The sequence below is a fragment of the Salmo salar genome, chromosome 02 (assembly GCF_965601325.2).
Source record: "Salmo salar chromosome 02, fSalSal1, whole genome shotgun sequence".
NCBI classification, from domain to species: Eukaryota; Metazoa; Chordata; class Actinopteri; order Salmoniformes; family Salmonidae; genus Salmo; species Salmo salar.
In genome coordinates this window covers 82364526-82377607 of record NC_138292.1, presented here as the reverse complement: position 1 = coordinate 82377607, position 13082 = coordinate 82364526, and the positions used below count along the sequence as shown (strand labels likewise).

Here is a 13082-nt window from a genome sequence, read left to right as displayed (position 1 = left end):
CTCTGCTGTGCATACAGCCAGGCAAGGCCAACAGTACTGTCATCAGCTCTGCTGTGCATACAGCCAGGCAAGGCCTACAGTACTGTCACCTGCTGTGCATACAGCCAGGCAAGGCCAACAGTATGGTCATCAGCTGTGCATACAGCCAGGCAAGGCCTACAGTACTGTCATCAGCTCTGCTGTGCATACAGCCAGGCAAGGCCTACAGTACTGTCATCAGCTCTGCTGTGCATACAGCCAGGCAAGGCCAACAGTACTGTCATCAGCTCTGCTGTGCATACAGCCAGGCAAGGCCAACAGTACTGTCATCAGCTCTGCTGTGCATACAGCCAGGCAAGGCCAACAGTACTGTCACCTGCTGTGCATACAGCCAGGCAAGGCCAACAGTACTGTCACCTGCTGTGCATACAGCCAGGCAAGGCCTACAGTACTGTCATCAGCTCTGCTGTGCATACAGCCAGGCAAGGCCAACAGTACTGTCATCAGCTCTGCTGTGCATACAGCCAGGCAAGGCCAACAGTACTGTCATCAGCTCTGCTGTGCATACAGCCAGGCAAGGCCTACAGTACTGTCATCAGCTCTGCTGTGCATACAGCCAGGCAAGGCCTACAGTACTGTCATCAGCTCTGCTGTGCATACAGCCAGGCAAGGCCAACAGTACTGTCATCAGCTCTGCTGTGCATACAGCCAGGCAAGGCCTACAGTACTGTCACCTGCTGTGCATACAGCCAGGCAAGGCCAACAGTATGGTCATCAGCTCTGCTGTGCATACAGCCAGGCAAGGCCAACAGTACTGTCATCAGCTCTGCTGTGCATACAGCCAGGCAAGGCCTACAGTACTGTCACCTGCTGTGCATACAGCCAGGCAAGGCCAACAGTATGGTCATCAGCTGTGCATACAGCCAGGCAAGGCCTACAGTACTGTCATCAGCTCTGCTGTGCATACAGCCAGGCAAGGCCTACAGTACTGTCATCAGCTCTGCTGTGCATACAGCCAGGCAAGGCCAACAGTACTGTCATCAGCTCTGCTGTGCATACAGCCAGGCAAGGCCAACAGTACTGTCATCAGCTCTGCTGTGCATACAGCCAGGCAAGGCCAACAGTACTGTCACCTGCTGTGCATACAGCCAGGCAAGGCCAACAGTACTGTCACCTGCTGTGCATACAGCCAGGCAAGGCCTACAGTACTGTCATCAGCTCTGCTGTGCATACAGCCAGGCAAGGCCAACAGTACTGTCATCAGCTCTGCTGTGCATACAGCCAGGCAAGGCCTACAGTACTGTCATCAGCTCTGCTGTGCATACAGCCAGGCAAGGCCAACAGTACTGTCATCAGCTCTGCTGTGCATACAGCCAGGCAAGGCCTACAGTACTGTCATCAGCTCTGCTGTGCATACAGCCAGGCAAGGCCAACAGTACTGGTCATCAGCTCTGCTGTGCATACAGCCAGGCAAGGCCTACAGTACTGTCATCAGCTCTGCTGTGCATACAGCCAGGCAAGGCCTACAGTACTGTCACCTGCTGTGCATACAGCCAGGCAAGGCCAACAGTATGGTCATCAGCTGTGCATACAGCCAGGCAAGGCCAACAGTACTGTCATCAGCTCTGCTGTGCATACAGCCAGGCAAGGCCTACAGTACTGTCATCAGCTCTGCTGTGCATACAGCCAGGCAAGGCCTACAGTACTGTCATCAGCTCTGCTGTGCATACAGCCAGGCAAGGCCTACAGTACTGTCATCAGCTCTGGATACAGCCAGGCAAGGCCTACAGTACTGTCATCAGCTCTGCATACAGCCAGGCAAGGCCTACAGTACTGTCATCAGCTCTGCATACAGCCAGGCAAGGCCAACAGTACTGTCATCAGCTCTACATACAGCCAGGCAAGGCCAACAGTACTGTCATCAGCTCTGCATACAGCCAGGCAAGGCCAACAGTACTGTCATCAGCTCTGCATACAGCCAGGCAAGGCCTACAGTACTGTCACCTGCTGTGCATACAGCCAGGCAAGGCCAACAATATGGTCATCAGCTGTGCATACAGCCAGGCAAGGCCAACAGTACTGTAATCAGCTCTGTGGACTTCCACACCACATTCTTTCACTACCAATGCTTATCCTACACGACCTGTTCTTGGATCTTTTTGATTCTTCTGTACAGATGGACAGGAAATCTTCATTCATAATATCCAGCCATCTGTTAAACAGCTCAGATAGAGAGGGGGGGGGGAAATGAACACAACTCAAAAACCACATGAAAACTGGAGATGTATATATTTTTTTTACATCACTGGTTAGAGGACAAGCTGCATAAGACAGCCAGACACATTTCAGAGTGTTGGATTTTGATACGGGCGGCACCATAACAGAAAGGGAAATGCAACAGTGTTTTGTCAATCTCATATCAATATGTTGAAATCAATAGAGCGAGAGGGGGGCAATATCAGGTTGCATATGTCCTGTTAATAAAACTTACAGCTCAAAAACCACATGGCATCTGGGAATATTTCTTATCACAATAACTGGTTAGAGGGGAACCGGTAGAACACAGCCAGTTAACTGGTTAGAGGGGAACCTGTAGAACACAGCCAGTTAACTGGTTAGAGGGGAACCTGTAGAACACAGCCAGTTAACTGTTTAGAGGGGAACCTGTAGAACACAGCCAGTTAACTGGTTAGAGGGGAACCTGTAGAACACAGCCAGTTAACTGGTTAGAGGGGAACCTGTAGAACACAGCCAGTTAACTGGTTAAAGGGGAACCTGTAGAACACAGCCAGTTAACTGGTTAGAGGGGAACCTGTAGAACACAGCCAGTTAACTGGTTAGAGGGGAACCTGTAGAACACAGCCAGTTAACTGGTTAGAGGGGACACCTTTTTGTTAATTACTCCTATCGTCATCACATTGAAATCAAACTAACACTATTCAAAGGCCAGACGGAATCTGAGAATCATTTTTATTTCACTCGTTAGAAGAGAATTTGCTGAAGACAAGTCACCTACATTTTTGAAACGTGGGATTGAGATTCTGGAAGGCTGCTGAAACGCAGAAGGAAAACAAATCAGTTGCTTTTTGTTATTTAACTTGTTTAATTCTACATAGGAGTAGTATAGAAAGTGGTCACATAGTGACTGTGCAGCAGCCCGTTCATTACACTTCCCCAATAAGAGATCAAACACTTTTGTTAAACACATGATGCTTTGTGTAGCTGTAATCTTACTTCAGGAAACAACTTGCTGCATTTTGTCTTGTTCTCTGAAGAATAGGTAAAGTCAATCAATCGATCAAATGTATTTATAAAGTCCTTCTGACATCAGCTGATGTCACATGTTGCTGCACAGAAACCCAGCCTAAAACCCCAAACAGCAAGCAATGCAGGTGTAGAAGCACGGTGGCTAGGAAAAACTCCCTAGAAAGGCCAGAACCTAGGAAGAAACCTAGAGAGGAACCAGCCTATGAGGGGTGGCCAGTCCTCTTCTGGCTGTGCCAGGTGGAGATTATAACAGAACATGGCCAAGATATAGATGACCAGCAGGGTCAGATAATAATAATTATCATCGTTGTGATTAGTGATGCATTTACATCTGTCCCTCACCCCAAGATGTTCAAATGTTCATAGATGACCAGCAGGGTCAAAGTGAAGAAAAAGGAATGCCAAAGTTCATAGCAGCCATTTATTATAAAGGAGCTTTGTATTTAATCTTATTAAAAGTAAAATAAAGTGGTATGTATTAACATATGGATTCAATTTGAATTAAATAGAATTAAAACATTAACTCTTACTATAGCAATTATAAAATATTCTACATGATTTCATTTACAATATGAGCCCATGAAATAAGATACAAATAAGCAAAGTTCATCGCACATACATCACAGCTGTACTGCTTCTTTCCAGTGTGACTCCTACTAGTGTGTCTTACCAGAGAGCATGAGTGAGTGAAGTTCATACAACATACATCTCAGCTTTAGGGCTTCTCTCAAGAGTGAACGCGTCTGTGCTTAGTCAGGTTTGTTGACTGAGTGAAGCTCTTCCCACACTGGTCACAGCGGTATGGTTTCTCTCCGGTGTGTACTCTAATGTGTATTTTCAAATCACCTGGATGAGCGTATCTCTTCCCACATTGATCACAGCTGTAAGGCTTCTCACCTGTGTGTCTGCGCATGTGTACTTTCAGGGTGCTTCTTCGAGAAAAACTCATTCCACAGACAGAGCAATGAAAAGGTTTCTCTCCTGTGTGTGTACGCATGTGTTCATTCAGGGCCGTGGCATCTTTGCAGCTCTTCCCACATTGATCACAGCTGTAAGGTTTCTCTCCAGTGTGTAGACGCTTGTGAATAGTCAGGGCTCCCAAACGAGCAAAGCTCTCCCCACACTGATCACAGCTGTAAGGTTTCTCTCCAGTGTGTACACGCTTGTGTTTAGTCAGGGAATCCGAACAAGCAAAGCTCTTCCCACACAGACCACACCTGAAAGCTTTCTCTCCTGTGTGTACACGCTTGTGTTTAGTCAGGGAACCTGAACAAGCTAAGATCTTCCCACACAGACCACACCCGTAAGGGTTCTCTCCTTTGTGTGATCGCTCGTGCTCTATCAACTTTGCTGGTGTATAGAAGCTCTTCCCACAGTCTGAGCAGAGGTAGGGCTTCTCTCCTGAGTGTGTTAGCTTGTGTGCGGCCAAGCAGTTTGGCCGAGTGAAGCCCTTTCCACATTGATCACAACTATGAGGCTTCTCTCCAGTGTGTGTTAACTTGTGTTCAGTCAGGTAATCAGTTCGAGCAAAACTCTTCCCACATTGATCACAGCTATAAGGTTTCTCTCCTGTGTGTGTTCGCTTGTGTATAATCCGCTGTCCTGATGTACAGAAACTCTTCCCACATTGATCACAGCCATATGGTTTCTCTCCTGTGTGTATTCTCTGATGTCTCTTTAGGTCTCCTAAATGAGGGAAACTCTTCTCACATACATCACAGCTATAAGGTCGCTGGATCTCTTTCAACCCTGGAGCCTTCCCAGATGATAAGACCCTCCCACTGAGCGAACGACCATTTGGGTTGTCCCCTGTGAAACAAAGACATGAGATAAGGTTCCTCATTATGTACCAAAGTATTTAACAATTAACTCATGTTGAAGTATCTTCCCCACCCAACACAGATGAGCTGCTATACAACACTGAATAGTTACGTTTAGCAAATATGGGTCAATTAATAAATATTGACCAATCAATGAACTGTTACAGAAGCAGATTGTCTTCTAATACACACCATTCTTCTTACCTGAATCATCATCAGACTGGCTGTGCATCATGGGTACCCCAGTAGATTCTTCCTTTATCTTTCCTGTGTGGGTTCCCTCTCCACCTGCCTGACTTCTCCCGCTGCCTGCCTCGTTTCTCCCGCCGCCTGCCTCGTTTATTCCGCAGCCTGCCTCGTTTATTCCGCAGCCTGCCTCGTTTATTCCGCAGCCTGCCTCGTTTATTCTGCAGCCTGCCTCGTTTCTCCCGCCGCCTGCCTCGTTTCTCCCGCCGCCTGCCTCGTTTATTCTGCCGCCTGCCTCGTTTCTCCCGCCACCTGCCTCGTTTTTCTCTCTGCCTGTGTGGGTTTTCTGATGACTCGTCAGGTTTCCTGACTGAGCGAATCTCTTGGGTTTCTCGCTGGCGTGGGCACATATGTGCTTTGTCAATTCACCTGCATGAGTGTATCTCTTCCCACATTGATCACAGATGTAAGGCCTCTCTCCTGTGTGTGTACGCATGTGTTCATTCAGGGCTGTGGCATCTTTGCAGCTCCTCCCACATTGATCACAGCTGTAAGGTTTCTCTCCAGTGTGTAGACGCTTGTGAATAGTCAGGGCTCCCGAACGAGAAAATATTTTCCCACACAGACCACAGCTGTAAGGTTTCTCTCCTGAGTGTACACGCTTGTGAATAGTCAGGGGTCCAGAATGAGCAAAACTCTTCCCACAATGATCACAACTGTAAGATTTCTCTCCTGTGTGTACTCTTTGGTGTCTTTGTAGGTTTCCTGACTGAGTGAAACTCTTCTCACATACATCACAGCTATAAGTTCGCTGGATCACTTTCAACCCTGGAGCCTTCCCAGATGATAAGACCCTCCCACTGAGCGAACGACCATTTGGGTTGTCCCCTGTGAAACAAAGACATGAGTTAAGGTTCCTCACTATGTACCAAAGTACTTAACAATGAACTAGTGTTGAAGTATCTTCCCCATCCAACACAGATGAGCTGCTATACAACACTGAATAGTTACGTTTAGCAAATATGGGTCAATTAATAATTATTAATTAACTGTTACAGAAGCAGATGGTAGTCTAATATTTTTTGCTTCTTGACCCACCGATACAGATGTATTGAGTCACAACCAACCAATAAGGGTTGAGTGGTGAAAACACATATACATACACAGCCATGGAACTGAAAGAACATGTTGCAGTTTAAGATAATTTCCTACAATTCTACCCATTGTGACATGGCTAATGCTGTATTCCTATGCTCAAACATAACCTGATTGTCTAGGAGCTTTATCCCTTTCAAAGTTCTCATAGATTAGAGATATATATATATATATATATACACACACACACACACACACATAATTTGTTTCTACATATTCTATTTGGTTTCAGTCGTTTACACTGACAGCGCTCTTCCATCCCGGAAATCTATTTATAAAATGTATTTTTAAGCATTGCTATTTTCATCCTGTGACCCACATGGACCCCTGCCGCGACCCCATTCTTCTTACCCATTTCGTCATCATCAGACTGGCTGGGACTCATGGGTCCCACACTAGATTCTTCATGTATCTTTCTGATGTCATCTTTCAGTCGGAGTAACCAAGACATTCCCTGCTCCTCCGAATTGACTGAATCTGCATTTTCCCACATTTCCTCCATGATTTTACGGCGCAAAGAGCGATGGTGCTTTCCTTTAACTTGGGAGCCATCTATTCCACAGCGTTCACACAGGTAAAGTAAATTATCCTCGGATAGAGGGTGTAAACTCTGTTCGATTTCTTCCAACAATGCTTCCTTCTCTCCACTCATATTGTCCTGCTGGTGGGAACAATGACAATGCAGTCAATGGCAAGACAGCAGGAAGTCCATACACTTTAGATGACCTGTAGTAGAAGAAGAAAGCAGGAAGTCCATACACTTTAGATGACCTGTAGTAGAAGAAGAAAGCAGGAAGTCCATACACCTGTAATAGAAGAATGATACATCACAACACAGTATTAATACACAGTACGGCTGGGTATGAGGTTCTCATCTATCAACAGGTATATATGTAGTATACCCAAGATTGTGTTGGTTTGACTTTTAGAAGAGAGCAAATGGTAGGTGCTGCCACGGCTATTGTCCCAGTTTCATTGATTTCAATACAATATTGATGTGAGTGATTAATTTGTGCGCACTATAGATTACATTAGAAAAAGCTAATCAATTTCAGTCTGGAGTGACCGCTTGGTAAATGTTGGTGCGTGAGTAGTTAAGATACTTGTATTTTGTTAAATTGTGTAGTAACAAAATACAACTAATCTGAGCACAAGAGCGACACGTGTTTGTAAGGAGTCATTTGTATGTCTTGGTCTTCAACGTATCACGACTCATTTCAGCATATTGACGATGAATTTGGACATTTAAAACCGGTGTTTTGACACTTTGCTATCATTACAGGAAGCAGCAACAGTATAAAATGTCAACTTATTTTTTTCAACAGGATTCTACTTAAATCAGGTAAAAAAAAAAAAACTGCAATGATTTATTGACTTTGATGATATTAGTTAAATCGTGAAAATGTCATCTTGAGACACCTTCTCCAGAAGAAGAAAATAAAGAAAGTTGTAGGGAGGGCGAACGCACAGGCTGCTGTGTAGCCACTATGACAACTCTTTGTAGAACTCCTGGTTAAAATGGTTCAACTCTCTAAAATGGTTAAACTCTAAAATGGTTAGTTTCATTGAAGTACACCATCCAAAGTGTGATTAATAACTTCACCATGCTCAAAGGGATATTCAATGTCTGCTTGGGTTAGTCGAGGTAATATGTACATGTAGGTAGAAGTAAAGTGACTAATGCATAGATAAACAGTGAGTAGCAGCAGCACAAAAAAGGGGGTTAATACAAATAGTCCGGGTAGCCATTTGATGAACTGTTCAGGAGTCTTATGGCTTGGGGGTAGAAGCTGTTCAGCAGTCTTATGGCTTGGGGATAGAAGCTGTTCAGCAGTCTTATGGCTTGGGGATAGAAGCTGTTCAGCAGTCTAATGCCTTGGGGGGGTAGAAGCTGTTAAGGAGCCTTTTGGACCTAGACCTGGCGCTCCGGTACCGCTTGCCGTGCGGCAACCTCTGTAGCGCATTGCGGTCGGATGCAGGTCTCTGACCTCATCCCTATCAGCTGTCTCATCGTTGTCGGTGATCCGGCCTACCACCGTTGTGCCGTCTGCAAACTTAATGATGGTGTTGGAGTCGTGCTTGGCCACGCAATCGTGGGTGAACAACGAGTACAGGAGGGGACTAAGCACGCAACCCTGAGGGTCTACCATGTTGAGGATCAGCGTGGCAGATAGGTTGTTGCTTACCCTTACCACCTGTGGGTGGCCCGTCAGGAAGTTCAGGATCCAGTTCCAGAGGAGGTGTTTAGTCCCAAGGTCCTTAGCAATGAGCTTTGAGGGCACTATGGTGTTCAACACTGAGCTGTATGTGTTCCTTTTGTCCAGGTGTGAAAGGGCAGTGTGGTGCAATAGAGATTGCGTCATCTGTGGATCTGTTGGGGCAATACTTTCAAAGCTACAGACGTGAGTGCTACGGGTTGGTAGTCATTTAGGCAGGTTACCTTGGTGTTCTTGGGCACAGGGACTATAGTGGTCTGCTTGAAACGTGGAGGTACAGACTCGGTCAGGGACAGGTTGAAAATGTCAGTGAAGACAGTTGCCGTTTGTCAGCGCATGCTCTGCGTACACGTCCTGGTAATTCGTGTGGCCCTGCGGCCTTGTGAATGTTGAACTGTTTAAAGGTCTTACTGATATTGGCTACAGAGAGCGTGATCTACCAGTCATCCAGAACAGCTGGTGCTCTCATGCATGCTTCAGTTTTGCTTGCGCACATAGAAGTCTTTTAGCTCGTCTGGTAGGCCCGTGTCACTGGGCAGCTCGCAAATGAGCTTCCCTTTGTAATACGAGTGTTAGAGCCGGTGTAGTAGGATGAAATCTTAGTCCTGTATAGATGCTTTGCCTGTTTGATGGTTCGTCGGAGGGCATAGCGGGATTTCTTATAAGTGTCTGGATTAGTGTCCAGCTCCTTGAAAGCGGCAGCTCTAGCCTTTAGCTCATGCGGTTGTTCCCTGTAATCCATGGCTTCTGGTTGGGATATGTACGTACGGTCACTTTGGGGATGACGTCAACGATGCACTTATTGATGAAGCCGGTGACTGATGTGGTATACTCCTCAAAGCCATCAGGTGAATCCCGGAACATATTCCAATCCGTGTTAGCAAAACAGTCCTGTAGCTTTGCATATGCGTCATCTGACCACTTCTGTATTGAGCGAGTCACGGGTACTTCCTGCTTTAGTAGGATAGAATTATGGTCAGATTTGCCAAATGGAGGGCGAGCTTTGTATACGTCTCTGTGTGGAGTAAAGGTGGTCTAGAGTTTTTTCCCCCCTCTGGTTGCACATGTGACATGCTGGTATAAATTAAGTCAAACAGATTTGAGTTTCCCTGCATTAAAGTCCCCGACCACTAGGAGCACCAGTTCTGGATGAGGATTGCCTTGTTTGCTTATGGCCTTATACAGCTCATTGAGTGCGGTCTTAGTGCCAGCATTAGTTTGTGGTGGTAAATAGACAGCTACAAAAAAATGTAAATAAACTCTTGGTAAACAGTGTCGTCTACAGCTTATCATGAGGTACTCTATCTCAGTTGAGCAAAACCTTGAGACGTCTTTAATATCAGAGATCGCGCACCAGCTGTTATTGACAAATACACAGTCCACCACCCCTCGTCTTACTGGAGGTAGATGGTCTGTCTTGCCGATGCACGGAAAATCCAGCCAACTGTATATTATCCATGTCGTCATTCAGCCACGACTCAGTGAAGCGTAAGATATTACCGTGTTTAATGTCCCGTTGGTAGGATAGTCTCGAACAGAGCGCGTCCAGTTTATTCTCCAATGATTGCACGTTCGTCAATAGGACAAATGGTAGAGGCGGTTTACCCACTTGCCGAAGGACTCTCACAAGACACCCGGATCTGTGGCCCCTGGAACAGTAAGTCCTTTGCATACGACTCACCTCCAGTTCGAGGTGAGTAATCGCTGTTCTGATAAGTATAAGCACTTTATGGTCATAAGAGCTGGTGGCAGAAACAATATTTAGAAAATGTGTTAAACAAGCCGGAAGAAAAGACTACAAATGGTTAGTAGCCCATAAACGGAAGCCATCCCCTCCGGCGCCATCATTATAATTTTTTTAGGTAGTAAATTGTATCTTTAGGTTTTCAATATCACGAACTGTTCCTGCGTATTGGTTATGGAGTGACATTAAAACTGTTAATGTGTTATGACATTAGGCTATTTATCAAAATGTCTCGTGAACAGGAAGCAATGACAGCATACTTTTCAACGTACGTTTTATAACGTACTTTTTATCAAGTAAAAACTGCTGAATGATTCCAAAAACGTGATTTATTTATTTTGATGATAATCAGATATCTCCAAAACGGCTTTGTCTTGCTTATTTATAGCCAAATTAGGGAACTCTGAGATCTCGACTAATGACGTAATTTCAACATGGACGCAACCAAATCAACTACAAAAATCTTTGGTATTTTGGCAGGAATTCATAACGTCGTTTAAAGGCATTGACTGGAAAATAAAACCTTATGGTTGATTTGAGCTATTCAGATTTTAAAGGGAACAAACAGTATCAGGCTAACGTTAGCTAACATGCGCCGACGAGTAGTTGGGCGGGAACATAACTTCCGGGTGATAGTCGCACTGCCGTGTTTGTTTGCACTTAACAAAACTCTAATTAGTAACATTGTCGTCATAAATAGCTAGACTGCAAACAGTCGTCCTTGAGTGCACTGCAACTGGCCAACTCACCAGATTCCTTGTAGAAAATCCCGGCTAGCTTGCTAACGTATTTTTTCCACGCTAGCTATATCTATTCAATTAAGGCTAATGGTCCTTTACGACGTCCAAACAAAGTTATCCTGTGGCTGATGTATTTCGGAAATTCAGAGGAGGATACCTTGCTTAAAGGCTAGTACTAGCTCGACTCGTTCAGCTTCCATATTTAGCAGGGTAGAAACTTCCGCTTTGACTGGCGTTGTTATGGTCAGTCACACAGGCCAGAGAAATCGAGTATCGATTTAGAAGAATGGGTAGGAAAAATCTACTCTCTATTCTACACTTATACAGTGCCTTCAGAAAGTATTCACACCCTTTGACTTATTTAGTTGTCTTACAGCCTGAATTAAAAATTGATTAAATATATGTTTGTCTCACCCATCTATACACAATACCCCATCATGACCAAGTGAAAACATGTTTTTAGCAATTTTAGCTAATTGATTGAAAATTAAATACGGACATATCAAATTTACATAAGTATTCACACCCCAGAGTCAATGCTTTGTAGAAGCACCTTTGGTGGTGATTACAGCTTTGAGTCGTCTTGGGTATGTGTATATCAGCTTTGTGTCGTCTTGGGTATGTGTATATCAGCTTTGAGTCATCTTGGGTATGTGTGTATCAGCTTTGAGTCATCTTGGGTATGTGTGTATCAGCTTTGAGTCATCTTGGGTATGTGTGTATCAGCTTTGAGTCGTCTTGGGTATGTGTGTATCAGCTTTGAGTCGTCTTGGGTATGTGTGTATCAGCTTTGAGTCGTCTGGGTATGTCTGTATCAGCTTTGCACATCTGGATTTGGAGATTTTCTCCCTTTCTTCCTTGAATATCTTCTCAAGCTCTGTTAGGTTAGATGGGGCACAGCGTGAACAGCAATCTTCAAGTCTTTCCACTGATTTTCAATGGGATTCAAGTCTGGGCTTTGGCTGGGCTACTCAAGGACTTTTACATTCTTGTTCTGAAGCCATTCCAGCATTGCTTTCGCTGTATGCTTGGGTCATTGTCCTGTTGGAACGTAAATCTCCGCCCCAGCCTAATGTCGTTTGCACTCTGAAGCAAGTTCTCATCAAGGATTTGCCTGTATTTGGCTCCATTAATTGTCCCTCTATCCTCACCAGTCTTCCAGTCCCTGCTACTGAAAAGCATCCCCATAGCATGATGCTGCCACCACCATGCATCAAGGTATGGATGGTGTTAGACGGGTGATGAGCTATGCCTGGTTTTCGACATAGAGCTTGCATTCAGGCTGAAGAGTTACATGTTTGTCTCATCAGACCACATAATATTTTGACTTATGCTCTGAGTCTTTCAAGTGCCTTTTTGCAAACTCCAGGCCTGCTGTCATGTAACTTTTTTATTTTTCTCAGGAGTGGCTTCCATCTTCAGGAGTGGCTTCAATCTGGCCATTCTCCCATAAAGCCCAGATTGGTTGAAGTGCTGTAGAGACTGCTGTCCTTCTGTCAGGTTCTCCCATCCCAGCAAAGGAATTCTGTAGTTCTGTCAGAGTGGTCATTGGGTTCTCCGTCACCTCCCTACCCACATGGAAACTGGAGATATTTTTTTACATCACTGGTTAGAGGACAACCTGCAGAAGACAGGCGGACACATTTCAATGTGTTGCGTTTTGATTCAAGTGGGTCGCACATCACGATTAGTGTAACACTACACTTTTTTGTTCATCACTCCTATCAATTTCACCTTGAAATCAAAATAGCACTACTCAAAAGCCACACCGAATCTGAGAATAACTTTTACATCACTGGTTAGAAGATAATTATTTGAAGACAGTCATCTAAATTCTAGAATGTCGGATGGAGATTCTGGAAGGCTGCCTGAAACGGGGGAGGAAACAAATAAGTTGCTTTGGTATTTAACTTGTTTCATTTGACATAAGATATCAAAACCGCTAAGGGTTGGGAAAGTACAGTGCCTTCGGAAA

The 13082-nt window shown here is 44.9% G+C and overlaps 1 protein-coding gene across 1 annotated transcript; it reads right to left on the bottom strand.

The window, feature by feature from the left end:
- Window positions 1–3143: 3143 nt before the first annotated feature.
- On the bottom strand, window positions 3144–11359 carry LOC106564037 (uncharacterized). The gene is made up of 4 exons (XM_082968711.1): window positions 11117–11359; window positions 6759–7213; window positions 5271–6140; window positions 3144–5055 (listed from the first exon to the last, which is right to left on the bottom strand). The coding sequence occupies exons 2-4, from the start codon at window positions 7057–7059 to the stop codon at window positions 3974–3976; spliced, it is 2253 nt and encodes a 750-aa protein (XP_082824837.1). The 5' UTR covers window positions 7060–7213; window positions 11117–11359; the 3' UTR covers window positions 3144–3973.
- Between the last annotated feature and the right edge of the window lie 1723 nt (window positions 11360–13082).